The 26961-nt window shown below is 38.6% G+C and overlaps 1 protein-coding gene across 1 annotated transcript in view; it reads left to right on the top strand.

Annotated features, from left to right (window-relative positions):
- LOC117400323 (contactin-associated protein-like 2) overlaps positions 1-16034 on the top strand; it is a 508692-nt gene extending 492658 nt beyond the window's left edge. The window contains exons 22-24 of the mRNA XM_034000113.3: positions 3700-3930; positions 10956-11030; positions 12239-16034. Coding sequence (XP_033856004.3) covers positions 3700-3930; positions 10956-11030; positions 12239-12438 — 506 coding nt within the window. The 3' untranslated portion in view covers positions 12439-16034. The remainder of the gene's footprint in view (positions 1-3699; positions 3931-10955; positions 11031-12238) is intronic.
- Positions 16035-26961: the final 10927 nt, after the last annotated feature.

Below are 26961 nucleotides of genomic sequence, written 5' to 3'. Positions count from 1 at the left end.
TTTAAAAAATTGATCCATTTAACCTGGTTCCAGGATTAAAATGTCTTTAAATTGTTTCATGTATGCCTATCCAGGGGTAATTCTTTTTTTTTTCATTTCACTGCAAAAGAAATGTAACTTATCCTCTTGAGGAAGAAATGGTGCAGCTAATAGCATATCCACTCTGTAGATCCCCTTGTCTTGTTCAGTTGGACACTAGGCATAATTTAATTCCTCGGCTGACAGAGCATCCATATAGATGACCTATGTAAAGATCAAAGGCAGGTAAGTGCATCACCACTATTTGCATGTGTAGGAGCTTAAAGTACATGGTGCTAACATTCCAGTAAATCTTCTCTCCGATGAATTGCCATCGCTTTGTACATCTTCTTTTCCTATATGAAAGGTGCACACACTGTTAAATGTGTGTTTTATTTGTAATGTTTGTTATATAATTTTCATTGCACTCTTTTTCCATACAGCACTTCCCCTTGAAGGAATGCTTCTGGGAGTTTGAGTTCTTGTAGGAAAAAAAATTGAGCGTTTTATTTAATTATGATAGATAGATAGATAGATAGATAGATATTGTAACAAGGGTCTTCTGTTACACAGAGGTTGAGGTCAAAAACACCACTCGGGCGTCCAGGTTTTATTAACAATATTTACAGTTGTTGCAGTGGTAGGTGGCCGTCATTAGGGTACCAGCAATGGTAGTCCTAGTGGGGAGGACATACAAACAAGTGTACATTAAATATAAAATGCAAAACATACATTTAAATAAACTTCTGTGGGATTACAATCCCCTTTGTAAACCCTAGAACCCCGGTATACACGGTCGTTACTTTGGTTGCTCACCCTGGCTATACACACAGTCCTGTGGGATTTCCACACATTTCACAGTCCTTCCTCTTCAGCTTGTGGAGAACAAAGAATGGCTTTTCAGCTCCTTTTTTAATGGCATATGGCCAGGGTAATCTCTTCAAAGCCTGTCCATCTCATTTCTAATTGCCCCAGAGGATAATCAGACAGTTACAGCATATCCTTACAAATACAATAAGGCCTACTTTGTCAGGTATTGAGCATCCAATCTCGGATGAGCAAATGAGCTTCTTGCTGACAGCAATACTTAAGTCTGTCACTGTAGGTTATCTGTCTTATTGAGGAATGCACCTTTCAGCTTGTGTTCAGCTCATTGCTGTCACTGCTAAGCATATAAATACTGTGGTGAGTGTTGACAAATGTGTTTTAAATTTGGAGCAGGCTTTTACTTCAGAATTTTAAAAAGAAAGGTATCAACTTGGAATCCCATTTATGTGCACTTGTTGTAAGAGTTTGTTTTACTTCTTCAGGTAATCTTCAATCAAAACAATTCAGGAACAAAGCACCACCACAAGACAGTACATAATGCAATCACATGCAAGATGCATCTACAATCTTGAACACACAATACTGCATGTCAAATCTTCAGGACTGGCTGGGGGTGGAATAGTAGGATTTCAAGCAACTCTGAGTCATTCCGAGCACCTAACTACAGTTTTCAGACATTGATATACAGGTCAGATTACACCCCCAGGTAGTGGGAATCGTCCATCAAAACCAATGACCAAAGTTAGCCACCACCACCAGCACCCTTTCTTGGGGTTGCGCCAGCCAACACTTGTAGCTGAAGCTGTCGGTTTGAGAACCGGTTTTAGTTGGGTTTGGTCCTGATTAGCACCTATGGTCAAAATCTGCTTATAAAATAGAAACAACACTTTGAAAACAAGGGTTATCTGCTAGAGGTCAAAGGGGCTCTTTGAACCACAAAATAACATGATCTGTCTGTTATACTAATTCCAAGAGAAGCAGGCACCTTTTGCTGAGCGCACGATTATAGAGAGGGGTAGCAGTGTGGAGTAGTGGTTAGGGCCCTGGACTCTTGACCGGAGGGTCGTGGGTTCAATCCCAGGTGGGGGGACACTGCTGCTGTACCCTTAAGCAAGGTACTTCACCTAGATTGCTCCAGTAAAAACCAAACAATATAAATGGGTAATTGTATGTAAAAAATAATGTGTAAAAAATAATGTAAGTTTATGTAAAAATAATGTGATATCTTGTAACAATTGTAAGTCACCCAGGATGAGGGCATCTGCTAAGAAATAAATAATAAAAGAAATAAGAGAGAGAGAGGCTTAGTGATGTAGCCCTTTTCTGCCATCAAAAGGGGTGCATAAACATGATTATAATTTATATAAAACCTTACTACCTTAAGGTAGTATGAAGGCTTTTATCATACACATTCAATATACTAAGGAAGTTATCTGTACACTGAACTGGTAAAGATGCATTAGTGTGCTAATGGGCTCTGCTTGGTGGTTCTGGCTTTGTGATTTGTACCTCCTGGGAGCTGAATTTTTTCTCTAGACTTTAAACTGTAATGTTGGGTTTAAAAGAAACTTATCACTTATATTTGGATAAAATTCACTAGATGCGATCGAAAATAATGACAAACTCTGTTCCAGAGCAGGTGCAGTGACTTTTTATTGTGCTGATTAACAATTGACATCATGAAGATGTTGCAAAATGATCTGTCGATCTTGGGCAAGTGTTGTGACTCTTGGTCTCCCAGTTCTTGGCCTGTCATTGACAGAGTGTGTCTGGTTATACCATCTTGCCAGATTTGAAATTGCTGGCTGTGAGCACCCAAGACGGCAAGCCACAGTACACTGCCCTAGTCCAGCCTCCAACATGCCGATTGTATGAAGGCGCTGCTCTCTTGACAGATGTGGCAGTTTTCTGAAGTGAAGTAGAATCACAGTGTCCTCCTGGTCATGGTTTCTGCGTTGTGCTTAAACCGTTGGTTATGGTTAACTGTCGACACCTTTTAAGATTTTAAAGACTTCAATCATGTCCCCCCTAAGTCTTCATTCTTCTTGGTAAATGGATTCAGTTCTTTCAGCCTGTCTTCTTAGCTCATTCCTTTAAGCCCTGGGATTAGCGTGGTTGAGCTTTGTTGGACTCTCTCCAGGGTCACACGCAAGACTTGATTAAAAACAGGATTTATTAACCTTTTCCTGGATCACTCCAAATAGAAAAGTGTTCTCTTTTGAAAATTGCAAAAGGATGTCATACTGAGAATTAATGGGCCAAGAGATTCAAACCAAAATACCAGAAAAGCAAAGTTTGACCTTCCTATTGGAAATGCATGTAGAAAGCAACTGCAGTACCTAGACAATCCGCTAGAGGGACAGTGATTGCCAGGTCTGCCAGGGGGGAAATCATTTGTTATGTCAAGATCACAAGATAATTTATCTGGTGATCACGAGAAACATTCTGTTATCGTGTGATCACAAGATAATTTCTCAGTCATTTCCATTTTCTCGAGATCCTGAGATGTTTTTCTCGTGATCATGCGGTAACGGATTGGTTTTCTCAATCATGAGAAATGTTCTTGTGATCTCAACATAACAAAGGTTTGTTTTTGTTTTTTCTCTTTTGCGTTGGCTTCAACGAGCCACCGTAGAATTGGAACAGCTGTTAAATTCTGATTTAGAAAGCAAAAATGGGGGGCTCTAGGATTGATGGCATCATCAGTGCATAGAAATAAAATAATAGCAGTATTTACTGCAAACATCACCCTGTTACAACCTTCCCCCTTACAGTAAGCATGGTTGTGTAGTCATTGGGTTAATATCGGGGAATAGCTGCACTCAAATTGCTTCTCTTTATAATTTGTTCCAGAAACTGGAGAAATCGACCCAGTTATAATCCAGAAGTACAACACGCCAGGTTTTTCTGGCTGTCTGTCAAGAGTGCAGTTCAACCAGATCTCACCGCTAAAGGCTGCCTTGAGGCCTCGCATCCCCTCTCCTGTCGGCGTCCAAGGACAACTGGTGGAATCCAACTGTGGGGCGTCCCCTCTGACCATTCCTCCAATGTCGGCCGCCACTGATCCCTGGCGTCTAGACTCAGGTAAGGTGGAAAAATCATAAATACAGTTGCTTGTGTGTTTGTTTAGAAAGATACATACTTGCCCAAAAGAGTAACATATAAAAAGCCTGCACCTGTGTGACACATGCAAGAATGTCCTTTGCTTTGGAAGTTGACCATCACCTCTGGGATTTGGTTCTAATTAGACCAAGGCCTGTTTTTTTTTTTTTTTTGGTTTGTTTTTTAAATTTGAAATTGGATCATTTGTATCCAATATTATTTTTTTTCCCCCAAAACTCTTGTTCATGCAGGCTGGGCAAACACTTTCACTGCACTTTCACCTTTGATGCTGGAAACACCACCCAGCACCTTCTGTCTCTCCCCTGGTCTTTTTGCTTTCGCCTTTTTAAACTCCCTGAGTTCCTGTGGATAGGTCACCTGACTACTGACCATTGGGATCATGGGAGTTGAAGTTTCTTTTAATATGCAATTTATTATTATTTTTTTTATTTAGCAGACGCCTTTATACAAGGCGATTTACAGAGGCTAGGGTGTGTGAACTATGCATCAGCTGCAGAGTCACTTACAATTACGTCCCACCCAAAAGACGGAGCACAAGGAGGTTAAGTGACTTGCTCAGGGTCACACAATGAGTCAGTGGCTGAGGTGGGATTTGAACCGCGGACCTCCTGGTTACAAGCCCTTTTCTTTAACCACTGGACCACACCGCTCTCCCACCGTAACACACGTCTCTTCAATTTTGAGCTCAGGGGCAAGATATCAGAATCCCCACGTTTCTGATACCTTCCTTGTGTGCTCATCACGGATGGTCTGTTTATATATATATATACTGTGTGTGTATATATATATATATATAATTAATTTTTTTTTTTTTGAAGGCATGCACAGCAAAGCTTTTTCCAAAAAGAGGTGCCGATCATAAAGCACTTTTATATATTAATGTCTCTGCAGAGTTAAAAAATAGTTAACAGCAATGACATATAGACCGTGTACTTTGATAGATGACTCTCATGGAGATGAGGTTGTTCGCACACTCAGAAATCTCTTTTGGACTGCAGGGGCGCCTAACTTTGTTTTTTGCTAAGAAGCTGATGAACCTCTTTTACTGTTCAATCTTTTTCAAGTTACTATTTTTGTAATAGTAAACCCAGATAATTAAACAATAAGCACCTGCCATCCACATGGTAATGCTTTGTGCTAATTGGTTGAAACACTAAATGCCAGCCCTCACACAGCAATGCTAATTGGTTGAAACAGCCGATTCATGACAATGGCACAGGCACTGCAGATCAACCATACACTGATCATACGTTACCAAGATACAGTTGTGAGTTCAGCCAGCACCCACTTACCGCAACCTTAGGCATCAAAATAAATAAGTAAATAAAAATTGATGTGCCAAGTATGTGAAATGTACCTGCCCCAGACCAGTGGGGTCGATGATATACTGAATATATTTCAGTATATCATCATGAGCTACATTATTGAGTCGTCCTTTTTATCAATCAGCTTTGATTTCTATATCCTTTAGTCATTCAGGGACATAATATACCTAAATGTTTTTTATTAAACAAAAGTGAATTTAAATTATTTGTAAGGACACGTTTTGATATAAAAGCTGAACATTAATATCAGCAAAGAACAACTAAGTATTTAATTAAAAAAAATATAGCCAAGTTTTTCACTAAAGTGAAATCAGGCTTATGTGATTCTGAAATGCCATTTTTTGATATATGTACTATTGCTTAATCTAAGTTAAAAAAATAAATAAATAAAAATTTTGGTGGGAATTGAACTTGTTCATTGCCCCGTGACAACATTAACCTATTTTTTTATTCAAAAACCCAACATTATTAAATTTGTATTAACGGTCTGATATTCTTTCTTTCTTCCTTAACTTTTTTCTTTTAATAATGGTCTCATACTCTCTTCCTTCAGATATTTTTGTGTGCAATAAAATATATGTCTGTATTTAAGGATTAATATTTCGTGCAATCGTCTCTCCTGACCGCCTGCCGAGTTCACATTCACTTAACGTTGTTTTTTCTTACTGTTAGCTAATGTTAGCCACGGTGCAGACCTTGGGTGAAACCAATATGTTCTTGTAGGGAGAATTTATTGTGATTTATTTATAAATGTGACCGTCCTCTGAATACTTTTCCATTTTTATTTTATTTTAAACCTTTTAAAGACAAACCAATGCCAAACACATAAAGGTATAATGCATACAGTATATAATGTGTAAAAAAGTGGAGGGGCAAAATATATAGTTTGACCCCCTCATATTCAAAGTGGGGGGGCACGTGCTCCTTCTGCCTCATGGATTAGGCACCTATGCTTGAGCGCAAATATTATGCATCAGATTCTTCTTACATTTGCTTTAAAAACGTTGTATTATTTAGTGAAACAAAACAAGAAACAAACACAACGCGTTTTTCGACACATAGTGTGTCTTCATCAGGTGTCGCAGCAATTGTCGCTCTGTACAAATTCAATAAATTGTATAATCATATTGCTTCAGAAGAGCATTACTCCTTTTAAATAATACTGGAAATAAATTTCAATGTCTTTATTACTGTGTGGTGTGTTTTTTTTATTATTAATATTATCATTTTTATCTGAAATGTGTTAGGGGAAATTGTCTAAATGATTATATATTTATATATGTGTGTTTGCTTGTCATTAAATCTTTTAAGTGCTAGGTTAAATAAAGGGGGGTGGGTTGAGGTAATGCAATCCTGTCTTGCTAATTTACTGTACTGTATATGGAGAATTTACTGGATTTAACAGTATAACTCCTGTTTACTTGGCTAGAGCAGGGGATTAAAAGGCAGTGATATTATTGCATTTAGTCGATCTGCTTATTGATCCCAGCTCAATATGAGATGCATAGCCAAGTAGCCGAGGAAATCTGTGGCAGGAAATCTATAGCTGCAGCTGCTCCACTGGGTCCAACATTATAGTGAAACACTATCCCTTTGTACTGCTGAGAGCACCGTCTACACTGTAATCTATACTTCAATTAGAAATAAGGTGGGGGGGGGGGTTATTTTTTTTTTTTTTAATTTATTTATGATGGAGATTCAACATAAGTAGTTTTACTGAATTTGCCTGCAGTGGTGATTCATGTTGTTTAAATTCAGGCTTGTCCTGTTGATAACAATGCCTTATAAATCATTATAAGTAGGCTTCTGTTTTTATTTATTTCAATTTTCGGTGCTTATTTTTAACTATTTGAGTTACATGTAAATCATTTTTTTTTTCTTTTTCAGGGCTTTCACTTTTTTACAGAAGCACTAGTGCCAATTAAAAAAAGTATCTCCTACGCAGGACTTTGTGTCTCCTACGTAGGACTCTGTCTCCTACGCAGGACTCTGTGTCTCCTACGCAGGACTCTGTGTCTCCTATGCAGGACTTTGTGTCTCCTACGCAGGACTCTGTATCTCCTACGCAGGACTTTATGTCTCCTACGCAGGACTCTGTGTCTCCTACGCAGGACTTTGTGTCTCCTACATAGGACTCTGTGTCTCCTACGCAGGACTTTGTATCTCCTACGTAGGAGATACTACTGTTTTGTTTTGTTTTTTTTAATTGGCACTAGGACGCTTCCATACTTTTTATGTACTGTATGAAATTATTGCTTTTGGTTACTTTCGTTTTTTTTCTGTCAGAATATATATTGTAAATATATTGTAACTTGACAGTACTTGCACACTTCAACTGTATCTTCTTTCCTTTGCTGTCTTCCACAATGAAATCTTTATGGTCACAGGCATATTCTTCTGGGGTTTTTGTGTGTTTTAGGCATTATTTTACATTTCAGCACAATTTGCAATTCTGTTAAATTACATGAGAGTGTAAATACTATCGAACTGTAATCTAACTTTAAATCTCACGAGCAAGAAAATCTCCTTTTAAATCTCGCAAGTGTGTTACAATCCTCCACTAGAAATATAGGAATTTGCTGCCACTCAGTAGTTGGGGTGGGTTTAAATTATTCAGAACGAATCAATGTGAGATACAAGTCAGGAAAGAGGGACATTGCCCAACTGCCTGTATTTGATTAATTTTTTGGACTGGGAATAAGGTCAAGACAATGTGAATTTATTAATCATTTCCAGTGTTTTATTGGTTATACACAGATTTTTTTTTTTTGTATCGGCTGATTTTATCTGTTTAAAACCAAAAATCAGAAACCCCAATTATAAGATATCACTAGGCAGTAACCTTAATGTGTCTGCAATGCACTCTAAGCTTTCCCTTGGAAGGCTTGACTACCCTGCTCATGTTTAAGGCCATCCTTATTCATGAAATAACTGTAGTACTCCAAGAATATTTAAATAGTGTCACTATCCCTAGTTTTTAATATTTTGCACATATACTGTACATGCAGGGGTATTGACGCCCATTACAAAGCAGTTTGAGACATTCTGGCTTTTACTTCTGAGCTTAATTGTCCATACCTATGCAAACTATTGTGAGGAAAATATCAAGTGGTTCAGATTTCAGCTCACAGCGGATCCATCCCTGTGCTTTAAAGGTTTGTTATGTAACACTGACGTTCCTTGCCATCGGGAGTACTACAGCCCTGTCCATGCTACATAACCAGTCTCAAGAACCTCTCTGGAAACTAGTGTTGTTTTAGTTAAATAATCCGTACATGGTGTCTTTGTCTTTGGTTCCAGTTTCTGACTGCACAAAAAGATGTCCATATGAAAGGTTTCACATTAATAGTATGATTACACTATGTAACACAATTTTTGTTCCTGGGTAGTAAGTGTTATTTCCTAATTGCTTATGCCTCAAAAGTATAGAAAATGGCTATTATTCCCCACAAACTTTGCTTTTGTGACTAGGACAGTGATATTTTGAAATTTACCTATTTCCAATGAGAAAACGGGCCAATTTGTGTCTTTTCGTTCACATAAAGTCAGAAAAAAACAACATATGAATCCAAATTAACATGTATTTATACTAAAGTAATACAAAAATGACTACAAAAGATTTAGAAGTGAGTAGTTTTTTGAGATTTACGATTATACTGTAAATCACTTTCACGAATCAGCCCCCAAATGTAGTCTTCCATCATGTTCTCGTTATACTGTCCTTGGTAGCAGCATTCAAAGTCCAGTATATCCTGGTGGAAGCGCTCGCCTTGCTCCTCCGAGTACGCTCCCATGTTCTCCTTGAATTTATCAAGATGAGCATCAAGGATATGGACTTTGAGGGACATCCTACAGCCCATTGTGCCGTAGTTCTTCACCAGAGTCTTAACCAGCTCCACATAGTTTTCGGCCTTGTGATTGCCCAGGAAGCCCCGAACCACTGCGACAAAGCTGTTCCAAGCCGCTTTTTCCTTACTAGTGAGCGACTTGCACACTTTCATCCAACAAGTTCCACTGCTTGAGCCTAGACGTCAAAAGCTCAGCACTGGACTTGGTGAGACCAAGATCTCTAATCAAGTCATTGAGGTCTTTTTGGTTGGGGTAGTATGGGTTTCTCTCCTCAGCTCCACCTCTGAAATTGTCATCTGGATCTACAATGTCTTCCTCGCTCTCTGACTTGCTGCTCTCTTCTAAAGACGGCTGCTCTCCTTCCGGAGGAGTGGGTATGGGGAGCTCATGGCAGTGTGTCACCAGGGCGATGGATGAAGGAAGGTCCAGATACATGATAGCAGGTGCATTCTTGCCAGTGCGACTGTTTGGAAGGGTCCACCATGCAGAAGTAGCAGTTGCTTGAGTGGTCAGTAGGTTCCCGCCAAATTCTTGGGATAGCGAACTTCATGGCTCTCTTTTCCCCTCTGTACCATCCTACAAAAATACATTTATTTCACCCATGACTAATGTGTAAGAGATTCTCGCAACATTTTTCATATATGATATATTTTTTCAATAACATTGAAAATTGCAAAACATTTTAAAATTAAAAACCTTTTACAATTTTAAAAATTTTAACAAATTTCGAGCAACAATTGTCCGTCTTACCTTCCAGAGTTTTTTTGAAGTGCTCGCAGGTGAAATGAGGTGCCCAGGGGTTGTCTTGATCCCCGACAGACATGCCGAAATATGCCTTGTAGGCCTCACACATCTTAGCAGATGCTTCCACAGAGTACTTTTTCGCTCTTGTCTTGATAAATTGGCCGCAGACATAGCAAAATGCGTCTGCCGGATGCATGCAGCCTCTTGATGCCATCTCAGAAAAATGCAGATATGTATCCACTTAGGCAGCTGGAACTAAACTGAACTGGTGGGCTTAAGGCCCCTGTATTTATACTACTATTTATATTACTGGAAAGTTCTAGAAGTTACTCCAAGTGTACTCAGCACTGAATCTATCTGGAATGTTCTGGAAAATAGGTAAATTTCAAAATATCACTGCCCTGGTCACAAAAGCAAAGTTTGTGGGGAATAATAGCCATCTTCTATACTTTTGAGGCATAAGCAATTAGGAAATAACACTTACTACCCAGGAACCAAAAATAAATAAAAAATTGTTACACGGTGTTATTTGGTCATCCAAACGCAGAGCAGACACAGCAAAGGTAGTCTGATTGTATGTGTTCAAGACAGTAATTGACTCCAATCTGTGCAAAAAAAAAGTGCCAGTTAAAGTTGTTTTGTGAAAACTGTCTGAAAACACTGCAGCAATTGAACACAGACCATGACTACTGGAAATAACTGCTGACATGTCCACTGACTAATCAAGATCCCTGTTGAGTTTCTTCCAAATGCATTGACTGCTATTTAAATGTATTCTAAGAAAGCTAACTGCAAGTTGAAGGTTTGTCAAGCATGTTTTAAATTGTATTGGATGTCAACATTTCCCCTGAAAGTCTCTTTTGATTGTCCAAAATAACTTGGAGTGTTAATTTCCTGACACCTATGCAGCCCTATTCGTGAAACAGATACCTAAAACACCACTGTTAAAAAACATGAACATGGATGTTGGAGTCCCAAGTCCTGTGATACAGGAAATAGAGCCCCATCTGACTCTTGTTTGGTTGTATAATACATTTGTCTGCGTGTGTTCTTTTTTCACTTTTGCAGCGAGTGCTGATTCCCCCTTTAATGAAGAAAGGGTGATACCAGGTGGAGTGAACAGAAACTCTGCAATAATTGGAGGTAGGTGGCATATTAAAGATTGTGGTCTTTTAGAAGCCAGCTAAGATTTGCAAAAATATTTAGGATATTCCAGGACATATTCAGAGGTTGGTTTGTTTTAATAATGTTTATGTGGGTGTCATATTGCTAACGGCAACCATCTCCTCTCCAACCAGACATGCAGTATATGGGAATAATAGAATTACTTGTATTGACAGCCATATTTCAGTAGTGATTTAGCTGATTTCTGGGCTAGTCTTCTATTCTTTTACAGAGAACTTAATTAAGATTTCTGTCTATGGCCATCCTCCACCAGTGACTGACCATCTGACCTCCTGAATTCATAGTCGTCACCAATAACCAGTGGGATGTGAGCATTTGATAGAGATTCTTTCCTCACCCAGATCAGTAAAATACATTTTACATTTTTGTAAGGCTGAACAAACACCTTCCTCCATACAGTTTCTTGGCAAATACAGATGAGCAGATGAAGCAACCAATAAGATATATATATATATATATATATATATATATATATATATATATATATATATATATATAAAATCAATCTTATATATAGTACGTCTAAGGCATCATTTTAAGTTAACTCCCTAGAAATTCAGTATGAGGTGCACCATAAAGCTAAGAGGAGACTTTCATTGTACCGTCTGGTATTGTCTGACTGTAGCTTGCTGTGTCTCATCTTTTCAAGATCACAAAAAATGTAAAGAAAAAAATACTCCTCCAATGGCTCACCTAGTAGTGCCATGTGGGGATGCATGAGGAGTCCTGCAAACGTGGTATGAATCCTGCCCACTCCAAGTTGCTGATCTTGGCCTGTGATCCACAGGGAGCCCTTATGTTTGCACTCCTGTAGGTTGGGTGGAAAAACACAAGAGTTATTTTGCAGCCACTACAGTCAAGTCTCCCAACGAGTCCAGGTAGAGACTTCCCAGGAGGCTGGGCCTTTGAGAAACAGATGCTACAAATCTACTGAACCCTGGAGACAGGTTTCAGCAGGTGAAAAGAAGCACGAGAGCTGGTAGCCAGTGATCTTTTGTCCTTTTTTTTAAAGCACCAAAATAAAGATTAACAAGGTGCGAATGAAGGAGAAACTTTTCAGATAATGGGATATCTAGTTTAGGGTTAATAAGGCTCTCAGCCTTTTAGCTCACTGACTTCAGGCTATTCTTGTGATGAGTAGTCTTCTCTTTTTCTCTCCCCTGTAGGTGTCATTGCAGTTGTGATCTTCACGATTCTGTGCACCCTGGTGTTCCTGATCCGCTACATGTTCCGCCACAAGGGGACCTACCACACCAACGAGGCCAAAGGGGCGGAGTCTGCCGACACCGCTGATGCTGCCATCATGGGCAACGACCCAAACTTCACAGAAACCATTGACGAGAGCAAAAAGGAGTGGTTCATCTGATGGGACATTGATGGGGAGGGGAGGGGAGGGGAGCGGGCAGTTTGAAAAGCATTGTACTCTAAGCAGTTTTGGCACAGTAATGAAGATCAGCACAAGCGAGAGTCCACAAACAACCAGTACATTGTGACTCGCCCCTAAAGATTTTACATTGTGTTTGGGAGTTTGAGGAGTCAGCAAATATAATGTCAATTTTGAAATCTGGAAACACATCATTATTTCCATTGTTTTACTTTGAAAACAAGCAGGAAATTATTATTTTATTTTTTTAGCAAAAAATAAATAAATTCCTTAAGCTTCCAAACGTAATATTTAAGAAAGTATAGAAGTACATAGTGTACAAGAAACAATTTATGCCAAATGCCCTGTGTAAATCATTTTATTTAAACCACACTACATATATATATATAAAAAAATAGATTTACTTTACAAAAACAAATGACATTTAGATTGTATTTAAAAGCTATAGCAGGTGTTACTAAGAGGAGAAATGTGGCATGCTACAAGTTGCAGGTAATAACCCTTTGTTCGTTGCATTTTTTATGTGAATTGTTTTTATTTAAGTGAAAAGTATTGTACACCTTTTTAGTTGCCAAATATTTAGCTTTGCGCAAATTGAGTTGCCAAATACCCAGCTTTATCATAGGTAATAAAATACTGCCGTTTTTATAATTTATAGTACTCCATAGGGCCTATATAAAAACAAAAGTATTTCTTTGCTAACTATCAGACTTTTTATATTATTTTTTTATGAATACACATTTTTCAGAAACAAATAAAGATGAGGCCACAGAGTAAATTCTAGTCCTTTCCCATGTAAACCAATCAGGACCGCTGCCCTAAATGTGAGCAAACTCAATCCGCTCCTTGTGTGTGGGTTGGGGGCAGGAGAGGGGGGCCAATACTGCCAAATAGATGGTCAAACGAGCAGGAATGACATGCGCTAAATAACAGTATATGAGCAAAATATTGATTTGTATTTCTAAAAGAATAACATGGCCCTAGTATGAATCTTACTGCAACCCTCTACCCTCATTTCATTACATTGGTCTTCTAATTGAGCCATCAGGTCAGCTGGCATCCCATTGGCCACCATTCTAGTTTCTTTAGGTACAGCACCCCTGAACAAGTACCCTTTAGAAATCAACTCGTCTAATGGAATTTCCTTCCAAAGAAGTGTTGATTTGCAATTTGTGATGACTGTATCATTCACTTCGCACATTTGAATAGAGTGACAAATATTGGTGTCTGTTTGGCATTGTCATGGCTCCCTGCGTTAATGCTTTGATGAAGCTTTTGTATTTTTTAGCCCTTGGAAGATGGGTCTCCTCATCCACTAAAGTTACTGTCATTAAAGATACACCCAAATAATTTTTGCCGTTATTAACCTACTTGCCATTTAATCATGCAACTGCAACGCTGGGACATAAATAAATAAATAAATAAATAAATAAATAAATAAAAATATTGCTAGAAATATTTTATTATACAACCAAACTATCCCAGCACTAACAAAACATGGCCCACCTCTTCCCATTGATTCTTTGGATAATATTGGCCCCTGAACACCTTGCATTCTGTGTCCTTGACTGAGGTGTCCTCTACAATGCATGCCTCTAATTCCTAATACACTAGTAGTCCATCTGGTCAGCAGTGAATTGCTGTTGTGCATATCTGCTTATACAGTACAAAGCCTGGCTTGCCAAAATAACAGAGCCTAGATGCACTCATAATGGATCAAGGAAATGCTGCTGATGTGTTGGCACTATATCTATCAATGAACAATGTTTTGGTTTTGTGTTATTAATATTTTGTTCCTGGTGGTTGATGGGTGTGCATATGAGATGCTGTCGTTGCAATGTGATTACCACTGGTGCAGGAAGGCCATGGAATCCTTCTCATGATATTTTCTAAAGGAATATGCATGTCTTGCGCTTGTCATAATTGTCAAGATGCACAATGGCAACAGTATAACAACATCAAAGACAATATTTGGATGACATTTCACTGAGCAGTGTGTACCATGAAGATTGTGACGCATTCTTTACATTAATAATTTTACAGACTATGAGAAGTATCATACAACCAATTCTGCCAAGTGGTTTCACTTTGACTGGGAGATGTAGTTTTGTTTCTTGCCTCACAATGTATATATCAGCCATTATTATTATTATTTTTTTATTAAGATGTTTTATAAATTAGCATAATGTTAGACATGTTTATTATTAGCATTTCCTGCTTGTGTGTAAAAGTGACTAGCTATTAATTACTGCATATAGAGGTAGACCATTCAGTTATTTGAGGAGAGCTTTTTTTGTGTGTTTTTACATTATTTTTGCATGCTTGCAGAGTTCTAGGGATATATTGTGATAGCGCAGGAGTACAGTTTAGATTTCAGAGAAGGAAACTGGTCTATTGTAATCCTCATTAGGAAATCATTCATGAACATTTTACATTGAAACAGACGGTGTCCCCTTTTTAATGCCTAATTTCTAATGAGGGACGTAGCACAACAATGTATTTCTAATTGTCTTTTCACTTTTATCGATTCCATGTGATTAAATACAATTACGTAGGCAGAGTATGACCCCCATATGTAAATATATATGGTGTGTTTGTGTAAATATATACATGCCATGCAGTTTATTGAACGTTTTATTGATACATTGTGTAAACTGTTTCATGATTCATGTGTTGAGTATTTAAATAATTTTAGCATAGCAGCTGAGAGATGGACAATCATTGATGTAAAAAGTTATACATTTTCATTGAGCTTACTGAAATATTAAAACAGTATCATTATATTGCCTGGAGCCCAAAGGGTAAGAAAATAGGATATAGAGAACTTGGGACATGCCATCACATTTTCAATGTGACCCTTAATGAATTTTAGATAACTATGAAGGTGTATGCCTCAAAAGGTGTTAAATAGTTGCAATGAAAGTCATCATTTTATCAGAAATGCCCCTGAATAGAGACTGTCAGTATTCAAAAGTGAAGTTTATAGCTTAAATGTATATGTTACATACATTTCTTCAAACACATCTACCTGTGAACCTGTTCTTTTCAATTGCAATAGAAGCATTGCCACTGTTAGCTGTATACAGTAGTACTGCATATTCATTTTCCAAGACTCCTAAAGAGGCTTTCTGTATGTTACTGAAGATAGCTTTCACAGTTCTCTGCGGTGGGAGACAGAGGAATTAACTGTACTTAAATTCATAGAGCTATTAACTGAAATAATGGTAAATATGTTTTATATATTATTATTAACATATCAGCTCCATCAGCCACCCTGAATAAACTGGTTGAAACCCCTTCTGAGGTATCCTTTTACAGTTCTAAGTGAAAGTGGGTCGCCTTGCCTCTCTTTCAAGAGGTAGCAAATGTATGAAAGTGTTTAGAAATCTATGAAGGCTTCTGTCTTTCTTTTTGACCAAGTGGGGAAATTACAAGACCATATCAAATCCCACTGCAATGTTAGCCTTTAAAAATGGGACACTGTCTCTTTAAGAAACAGCAGAGTGATTTCTTTATTATTATAATTATTAAAAAAAAAAAAAAAAAAGAAAAGCTTACATAATCTGTCCGGCCTTATTTGGAGTATGTACTGTGGTTTGGTATAAAGTAACAACATTAAAAGAGCCTTGCCATAAATGATTGTGATGTGTGGTTTCTGAAAGCCAATATACACATTATGTGCCACAACCTATGATATTGGGAAAGTATTTGTATTTGTATTTTGTATGGAGATTTGACCAAAGCCCATGTAAAAGAAGTTGGACAAACTTGGCAAGTAATGAATAAAACACATCAGAGAACACATAAGCTGCCCTAAACCCAGATTTGTTTAATTTCAAGCATGTTGGATACAACCTGTTATATGGCAAGTACTGTAAAGTATCTCTACTGTTCACTTTTGTGGGGGGATTTCAAATGTGTTCAGTGATCTCATGGTGCCAAACTCTGCATATTATACCTACATATATAACTGCATAGATGCAGAAGTTAAATCTAAAGTGGTTACTACTCAGACATTAAATGTAGTTACTCAGCCTCGCTTCATACAAGATATTTGCAGATAACATCTATGTGTAGAGATATCCTGAAACAGGGAACAGCTTTACTTGGGGGTGGGGGGTCTTGTTTAATAACTGTAAGGTGCTGGCTGTTTTTCTGCAGTCAACCACCAGAGTGCCTGTCGGTAAGCAAGTTCCAAGTGGCTCCAGTGTCTGCGAGCAGTCTGAATAAGTGCTCAGGCACCTAAAATGAAACACCTTCTAGCATGTTTTTGCACTCTGAACATGTTGCAATGCAGTATCAGGATCCTGATGTCTAGCCCATCACTCTAACCACTGGTCTAAACCAGTTTTATTCTGAAAGGGGGGAGCCCTCAGTGTTAATGCGCAATAGCAACGGGAAATTGTGCAGTGTTGTTGGTAACAAATCTCCAGCAGTTTTCTCAGAATAAGAGTATAGAGCAGAGGTTACAGAAGGCACACAAAGCCACAAGAACAATAGCCCAAGGTCTAGCACTAGTATAGAGGAAACAGGTTGTACCCTTAAGTCTGACAGTAACATGAATTGGCAAGAGATGTTTGGTGGGCTGAATCATTGTTAAATCAGTGTCAAAATACCAAGCAAGCCCTGGTGATTTACAGAGAGAGATAATTTTTTTTTTTACCCTTTCCAGACCACATTTGTTAAGCTCCCAATAACAGTCACGATTGGGCTACACTTAAGCCAAGTGAGGTGTGTCAGGATGGCTGAGTGGGTGACGTTACAGACCAGGAAGTTGACACACACAAGGAAGCTGACACACACAAGGAGTCGCCAATGTGCTCTTTTATTTAAACAAAGCATAACATTTCACAAAAGAAAATGGCACGGTGGCCAAAATAAACAAACACTTCTTCAAACAGAAATAAGTCAAAATCCAGCACGACTAGCAATAGTATTTTTTTTTTTATCTCTTACTTCTTACATTCTTCCTCTCTGAACAACCCACCTTGATGAGCGGCTGATCTGCTCTTTATATATACACGTCCATCTCCAAATTGGTAATCACTTAATTAATTTGGAGATGGCCACATAATGCACTTGTTTAGCTGCATGGGGAATTTTAACCCCATCCATGCTGTAAAACAATAATAACAACCACTTGTTTCAAATAAACACAAAACAACACATCCCAATCATAATGGTACATTTCCCAGCAGTGCTTTGCCCTGCCACATACTTATATGCAGGGCTCTGCCCTGTCACATATAGAAAGAGAAATGGCCCACTTATCCTACCACAACAATGCACAGCAAGCACTTGGTTTCCTGTCCCCATCCACTGCTTGTGTTACAGCTACACACCTGTCTCCACATTGTTCCCTGTGTGCAGCACAAAATGCTCAGTGTAACAGTCAGGTGGAAGCCTATACCTATAACAGGTTGGGCAAGAAGTGAAAAAAAAGTCTGGAACAAACAGATCAAAAGAAAGGGGACTTGTGAGAAAGTTGTTACGCTAAATAGTAAGATTTAATAAAAAATAAAAAAGTTTAATAACCCTAGTAAATTATAGTAATTATTGTAATGCCATCCAAAATAAATTACAGTGTCTATAGTAAGTATTCACCCCCCTTGGATGTTTTCACAGTTTGTTGTGTTACAACCTGAAATCTTGATGCATTTAAATGGATTTTTTTTCCTTTGATTTACACAACCTACTCAACACTTACAAAATGTGAAAAATGGGGGGGGGGGGGGGGGGGGGGAAACAAATCAATTAAAAATAAAAACCTGAAAAGTCTTCATTAGTTAAGTATTAATCCCCTTTGCTATGACACTCCTAAATGAGTCGGTTGTGTAAATCTATTTAAAAGTGGTTCACATGATTTCAGATGAAATACACCTGTCTCTGTAAGGTCCCACAGTTGGGTAGTGCATTCAAAGCAAAGATACTACCATGAAGACCAAGGAGCTTTCAAAACAACTCCAGGATAAAGTTATGCAAAGTCACAGATCAGGGGAAGGGAATAAAAAGATTTCAAAGACATTGAATATCCCTTGGAGCACAGTCAAGGCAATTATTAAGAACTAGAAGGTATACAGCACCACCCAGAATCTGCTTAGAGCAGGCCGTCCTCCCAAACTGAGCAGCCGGGTAAGAAGGACATTGGTCAGAGAAGCCAGCAAGAGGCCAATGACAACTCTGAAAGACCTACAGCGTTCCATGGCTGAGATGGAAGAAATTGTCCATGTGTCAACAATAGCTCAGGTACTCCACAAATCTGGCCTGTATGGAAGAGTGGCAACAAGGAAGCCATTTCTGAAAAAAGCCCATGTAAAATCCTGCTTGGAATTTGCAAAAAAGCATGTGGGAGACTCTGAAAAGATGTGGCAAAAGATTCTGTGGTCCGATGAAACAAAAATGGAACTATTTGGTCTAAATGCAAAGCGTTATGTCTGGCGCAAACCCAACACAGCACATCACCCAGGTAACACCATCCCTACTGTGAAGCATGGTGGTGGCAGCATCATGCTATGGGGATGCTTTTCATCAGCAGGGACTGGGAAGCTTGTCAGGGTAGCGGTCAAAATGGATGGAACTAAATACAGGCAAATCCTTGAGGAAAACCTGCTTCAGTCTGCAAAAGACCTAAGACGGATGGAGATTCACCTTTCAGCAGGACAATGACCCCAAGCACAAAGCCAAAGCAACACTGGAGTGACTTAAAAACAAGAAAGTGAATGTCCTAGAGTGGCCCAGTCAAAGCACGGACTTGAATCCGATTGAGAATCTGTGGCAAGACTTGAAGATTGCTGTCCACCAACGATCCCCATCCAACTTGCCAGAGCTTGAACAATTTTGCCAAGAATAATGGCCGAATATTGCACGATCCAGATGTACAAACCTGGTAGAGACTTAACCCAAAAGACTCACAGCTGTAATTGCTGCCAAAGGTGGTTCTACCAAGTATTGACTCAGGGGGGTGAATACTTCTCTAACCAAGACATTTCAGGTTTTTTTTATTTTTCATTAACTGTTGTTTCACAATAAAAATTCTCTTGCCTCTTCAAAGTGTTGAGTAGGTTGTGTAAATCAAAGGGAAAAAAATCCCATTTAAATGCATCAAGATTTCAGGTTGCAACACAACAAACTGTGAAAACGTCCAAGGGGGGTGAATACTTACTATAGGCACTGCATATTTCGTAACTTAAATAGTACAAATGCTGACAAAATGGTAATTCATATTGTACCATAATAGCTTTATGTATTGCTGTTATGTATTAATAACAACGTCAATGGCTATTTTTATTTCAGCATTTTAAACAGTGATGAAAGAGAAAATATTTTTTAAAAACTTCAAGGTTTTAGGTATGTCGATCATTCACTGTTTGGTTCATTAAAATAGAACCCTGTGTTTTTATTTAAAAAGGCCTTTCCAGGCTTTGTAATTGCCATGTTTCATGCTGGCTTTTACATCACAGATGAAAGAACATAGATAAAAGTTTTTATTCTGAGTGAAGTAGGCCGGTCTTTGCTGGGGACTCTTAAAGTAGCATTGCATTAGCTCTGGTGCTCCCGTGGGTTAGAGAGGCAAAACCGGCAGGAACTGTTTCTCCTCATCGAACTACAGCGAAGTCTGCTGGCCAGGCGCCCAGTGAGCTCAAAGGCGTACACCTGCATGACTTGCCTTTGTCCTCCAGAGGTAGGTAGCTCGCTGACATCTGCTCTCGAGTTCCTTGGTGAAAAAGGAAGCTGGCTTGGTCATGGGGTCGGGGAACGCCCACTGAACCGTCGGGTCTCCTGAGCTGTCTGGGGAATTGCTGTGGTGAGGGGAAAATTGATTGGGCATTCCAAATTGGGAGAAAATCGGGAGGAAAATACTAACTGGACAATTTTAAAAGGTTTTATTTTGCGAATAGACTGGATAAAATGAATCCACTGGGTTTTGTGAATATATACTAGATAATGCCTCATCAGGCTGAAATGCTATAGACCACACTGACGGCCTGGTGATGAACACACTCACTGCACAGGCCACACTGACGGCCTGGTGATAACAACATAAGAACATAAGAAAGTTTACAAACGAGAAGAGGCCGTTCAGCCCATCTTGCTCGTTTGGTTGTTAGTAGCTTATTGATCCCAGAATCTCATCAAGCAGCTTCTTGAAGGATCCCAGGGTGTCAGCTTCAACAACATTACTGGGGAGTTGGTTCCAGACCCTCACAATTCTCTGTATAAAAAAGTGCCTCCTATTTTCTGTTCTGAATGCCCCTTTATCTAATCTCCATTTGTGACCCCTGGTCATTGTTTCTTTTTTCAGGTCAAAGAAGTCCCCTGGGTCGACATTGTCAATACCTTATAGGATTATGAATGTTTGAATCAGATTGCCGCGTAGTCTTCTTTGTTCAAGACTGAATAGATTCAATTCTTTTAGCCTGTCTGCATACCACATGCCTTTTAAACCCGGGATAATTCTGGTTGCTCTTCTTTGCACTCTTTCTAGAGCAGCAATATCCTTTTTGTAACGAGATGACCAGAACTGAACACAATATTCTAGGTGAGGTCTTACTAATGCATTGTAAAGTTTTAACATTACTTCCCTTGATTTAAATTCAACACTTCTCACAATATATCCGAGCATCTTGTTGGTCTTTTTTTATAGCTTCCCCACATTGTCTAGATGAAGACATTTCTGAGTCAACTAAACTCCTAGGTCTTTTTCATAGTTCCCTTCTTCAATTTCAGTATCTCCCTTATGATATTTATAATGCACATTTTTATGGCCTGCATGCAATACTTTACATTTTTCTCTATTAAATTTCATTTGCCATGTGTCTGCCCAGTTCTGAATGCTGTCTAGATCATTCTGAATGACCTTTGCTGCTGCAACAGTGTTTGCCACTCCTCCTATTTTTGTGTCATCTGCAAATTTAACGAGTTTGCTTACTATACCAGAATCTAAATCATTAATGTAGATTAGGAATAGCAGAGGACCTAATACTGATCCCTGTGGTACACCACTGGTTACCTCGCTCCATTTTGAGGTTTCTCCTCTAATCAGTACTTTCTGTTTTCTACATGCTAACCACTCCCTAATCCATGTGCATGCATTTCCTTGAATCCCTACTGCGTTCAGTTTGAGAATTAATCTTTTATGCAGGACTTAGTCAAAAGCTTTCTGGAAATCTAAATAAACGATGTCGTATGCTTTGCAATTATCCATTTTCAATGTTGCATCCTCAAAAAAGTCAAGCAGGTTAGTTAGACACGATCTCCCTTTCCTAAAACCATGCTGACTGTCTCCCAGGATATTGTTACCATAAAGGTAATTTTCCATTTTAGATCTTATTATAGTTTCCATAAGTTTACATATAATAGAAGTCAGGCTTATTGGTCTGTAGTTACCTGGTTCGGTTTTGTCTCCCTTTTTGTGGATTGGTATGATGACCACACTGACGGCCTGGTGATGACCACACTCACTGCACAGATCACATTGACGGCCTAGTGATGACCACACTCACTGCACAGGCTACACTGACGGCCTGGTGATGACCACACTCACTACACAGGCCACACTGACGGCCTGGTGATGACCACACTCACTGCACAGACCACACTGACAGCCTGGTGATGACCACACTCACTGCACAGGCCACACTGACGGCCTGGTGATGTCCACACTCACTGCACAGGCCACACTGATGGCACACTTCTTCCTTGATTTGGAAACTGGAATGTGGAAAAGCTAGTAGTGGTTGCCATTGTAAAGTTGCTCTGATGATATTTTGATTAAATTACTTCTATAGTATTTTCTCTTTCATGTGTAACATTTTAACAAATTACATCCAGAAATATAGACCCCTCAGACATAATAAAATAGTAAATAGAAAAGACCCCTCAGAGATAATAAACAGATTCCATCCCCTGAACCCAGAAATGATGAATGGGTCTAACTCTACCACTGTGACAAGTAGAAACCAACCAACATATTTTCATTGAACCTTCTGCTGGTCTATTATACTGGAATGTACACAGCAAGTGGTTGCTACAAAAATGTTGCCATGATCATTTATTTATATAGTGCGCTTCACATTAATAAAGGCATCTCAGAATTCTTTACATAAGATATTAAGTACATAAATTAGATAAATATTCTGATATTAATATTTTAATAAATATTAATTTCTGAACTTCAAAATGCATTTTCATACAGCCTAAAACACAAGTAACTGAAGTTACTTTGCCCCCCCCCCCCCCCCCCCCCCCACAACCTAAAAGTATCTTGTATTTAAAAACATCTGACTCACTGTTTATGTTTAATTACAAAGCTCAATGGCTAAACTATATTGAAGCAAAAAAAAGTATTTCAGTTTTCCACCAGATGGCGCTGGTGTATTACTTGCATTTGTAATAGATTTTATGGTACTGGGCTCATTTTACTGGCCCTGTGCTTTTTAATGCATTTAAAAACTATTTGTACAGTTTTTGAATGTATAGATTCCAGTTGGCAACAGGAACCGAACAACACACATTTCATATATTTTGGTTCCTCTGAAAATGTGTGATAATTTAAGGATGCACACCCTGGAGTGCGCGACCTGAGGCCCCTTTCTGTTGTTTAAAATAAAAATGGGCAATATCATTCAATGTTCAGCTAATTTAAAATGGAAGAATATCTGATAATGTATCTAAGGTTGCAGACAAAAGTATTGGCACCCTACATTTAATATAACATAATTCAAGAAAACATGTTAAATACAAGCATGTAGTGAACATCAGCCACTAATTAATATGACAAAGACCAAAATACACAATTTCTGGTTTAGCAAGCATTCTTACATAATTTCAAATATTTGTTCAGACAAAAGTATTTACATTAAAAGTATGTAAAAAATGAATAGAACAAATTAAAAAATATGTTAATTGATTGAAGCCCATTAGTAATTAAGCAGCATTATAAAGTCCATAGCCAGAAAAGAGGCAATTATTTCCAACACCTGTTGAAGGAGACAAAAATTGACAATAAATATGAACAGGAATCTGAAGCATTTTCCAACAAAATTCTCTGGTCCAATGTGACTAAAATATAACTTTTCCCCCAAAAATAGACCACAGTATGTTTGGAGAACAAGGAAAAAGGGAAAGCCTTCAATGCACAAAACTTTGTGCCTACAGTTAAACATGCACGTGGTTCGATCATGATATGGGGGTGTTTTAGCAGTTCAGTTACTGGAGACATGCATGTGTAACTGAAGATTGAAAGACTGCAGCCATGAATCAAAACATTCCACGATATAAAATGATACCACCTGCTCGTAGGGTTACAGACCTTTATCCAGTGTGGAACAGTCCAGCAAACCCAATCTAACAGGAAGTAGAAGTACAATTGGAAATTATACAATCCTCAGAAAGGTTTTTACTGGAATCTAAACCGGTGTAACGTCAAATTGTGGTGCCTTGTCAAAATCTGTACCTGTACCAAAGTACAAACGCTACTTTTGGTATCATTAAAACAATCCAACAATTCATCTTGGTGGTTATATAGAGAATTGTTCAAAAAGATTCTAGCAAATTATATAACCAAACTAAAATGATGTAATCCATTAACATTAGGGCAGATTTTCAAACTAATAGCAACAATATGACAAATATTATCAGAATTATTATTATTATTATTATTATTATTATTATTATTATTATTATTATTATTATTATTATAGCAATAAGAATACTACTAATAATGATGATACTAAATAAGTCAATAAATACAAATCCCCATGTGTACCATTGTGGACAGGCTGGCTGCAGGGGTGCCGTCAGGCCAGGAAATGAACCCACAACACACAGCAATTGCGGGCGAAATTGAGATGCTGCAGCGCTCAGTGTTTTATTAACACAAATAAAATAAAAGGTTTAAACAAAATGAAACACTCAAAATAAACGGCACAATGGCAGGCAGTCTTCCCAGCGACAGTGTGTGGAAGCAACATCGTGGGAGAAGTACGAGTGGACAAGTACAATGCAGTTAGAAGCAGTTGAAAGCAGGTTGACAGCTGCAGAAGCTAAACTAAACTTCCAAAAACAAAACAATAAAAACAAAAAAAACATGGTCTTCAAGCCAGTATTCTGTGACAACTGCATGATGTGGGAAATCCGAGAAAACCCAATAGAGCTCAACCAAGTTTGTCCAGCACTTGCTTGTCCAGGAGCTGACACACCCACAATTCATGGAAGTCTGCACCCCTAGCAGACTGCAAGCCACCACGGAGATGGAAGAGAGTCGAAACAGCTGGGTTCAGATAGGCAGAAGCAGGGAAAAAAAGAAACTTCGTCAAACACAACCACCAGAAATCCAGACATCCAACAAATTTGAGCCACTTCAACATTTAGATGACCAAAACCAACATCAAGAGAATGAAAGAAACAACATCCAGGACCCTATAAACAGTGCTGGCCAGGCAGCAAAAAGAAGGGAGGTCATGATTGTTGGGGTCTCCATTTTGAGAAACACAGCAAGTTCAGTTCGCAGTTTGGACCCCCTTACTACAACAGTGTGCTGCCTTCCAGGAGCCTCTGTCAAGCACATCACTGAGAACGTGGACAGGCTCCTAGAACGAACAGGAGACGACCCGGTAGTAGTCGTCCACATCGGTACAAACAACATTGGAAGAGACAGACCTAGATCCCTGCAAAACAAATTCAGAGAGCTAGGAAGGAAATTAAAAGACAAGACCAAAACTGTGGTGTTTTCTGGGATACTGCCAGCACCTTGCAAAGGACCATATGGACAGCTGGAAATACAAAATCAAAATGCACGGCTGAAATTGTGGTGCACACAGGAAGGCTTCACCTTTCTTGAACACTGGAGCACATTCTACAACAAGGACTATCTATATAGGTGGGACGGACTGCACTTAAACAGAAAGGGAACCAATCTACTCGGAGAAAGGATCCTTGAGGAGGTCCAGAAGCATTTAAACTAGAAGGGAAGGGGGGAGAAAACAAAAAAACAGGAGGAAGACCACATCAAAACAAGGGCAACAACTCAGGTAAGACAACTATTAAATGTAGTTATCTTAATGCTAGAAGTCTCAGAAACAAAATGTTAGAACTTGAAGCTACTGCACTAACAAGTAACTACGATGTGATAGGTGTTACAGAAACTTAGTTGTCTGAGAGTGATGGAGACGAATATAATATTAGTGGGTACACACTGTATAGGAAAGACAGGCAGGACAGAAGAGGTGGAGGGGTAGCGCTATACATGAGAAATAGACTTGAAGCCCAGGTGTTAAATCAGGACAAAGAAAACAATGCAGAATCAATATGGGTCAGAATAATGGACACAAATTCAAAGGGCATAATAATAGGAGCATGCTATAGACCACCAAATTCAGATGCTGAACAAAATAATCTGATATATAATGACATTCGAAATGCATGTAGAAAAGGAGAAGCCATACTAATGGGGGATTTCAACTTCCCCCATATAAAATGGGAGAACCCGATGGGGGGCACGACGGACGAAATTGAAATGGTGGAAATGACAAATGACTGCTTCCTAACGCAATTTGTCAAGGCACCGACTAGAGGGGAGGCATGCCTTGATTTGGTCTTTTCAAATAATGAAGACAGAATAACTAAAATAGAGATCAGAGAGCCATTGGCAAACTCAGACCACAACATGGTCTCATTTGAAGTATTTTTTAAAACCCCAAAAGTAATGACTAAAGCTAAGGTTTACAATTTTAGAAAAGCAAACTATGAAGGTATGAAACAGAGACTAACAGAAGTAGATAGGAGTAAAATAGAGAAAACATCCACAGAAAAAGGATGGCTGTTTTTTAAAAATGTAGTATTAGAGGCGCAAAACAATTACATCCCAAAAGTAGACAAATCTAAATCTAAAACAAAATGGCCAAAATGGTTTAATAAATCAATTAAAAAAAATATTCAGCAAAAAAAGGCACTTTACAGATCGTTTAAAAGGGACCAAAAACAAAGTACACAGAAAGAGTACTTGGAACTGCAAACACAAGTCAAAAAGGAAGTTAGAAAGGCCAAGAGAGAGATAGAAATCAATATTGCTAAGGGGGCGAAAACCAATTCCAAAATGTTTTTCCAATATTATAACAGCAAGAGAACATTCAAAGAGGAGGTTAAATGTCTAAGAGACACAAATGGCAAAATCATAGATGAAGAAAAGAAAATAGCAAATATATTAAATGATTACTTTTCACAGGTTTTTACAAAGGAGGACACGGACAACATGCCCCACATGTCGACCTGTTCCTATCCAATTTTAAATAACTTTAGCATAACAGAGGCAGAAGTGTTAAAGGGACTAGGAGATCTTAAAATAAACAAATCCCCTGGGCCAGATGAGATCCTCCCAATAGTACTCAAAGAAATGAAAGAAGTTATTTACAAACCGCTAACCAAGATCATGCAACAGTCTCTTGACACAGGGGTTGTACCGACAGACTGGAAAATAGCAAACGTAATACCGATCCACAAAAAGGG

The sequence above is a fragment of the Acipenser ruthenus genome, chromosome 4 (assembly GCF_902713425.1).
Source record: "Acipenser ruthenus chromosome 4, fAciRut3.2 maternal haplotype, whole genome shotgun sequence".
NCBI lineage: Eukaryota > Metazoa > Chordata > Actinopteri > Acipenseriformes > Acipenseridae > Acipenser > Acipenser ruthenus.
This window is presented reverse-complemented; position numbering and strand designations above follow the sequence as displayed.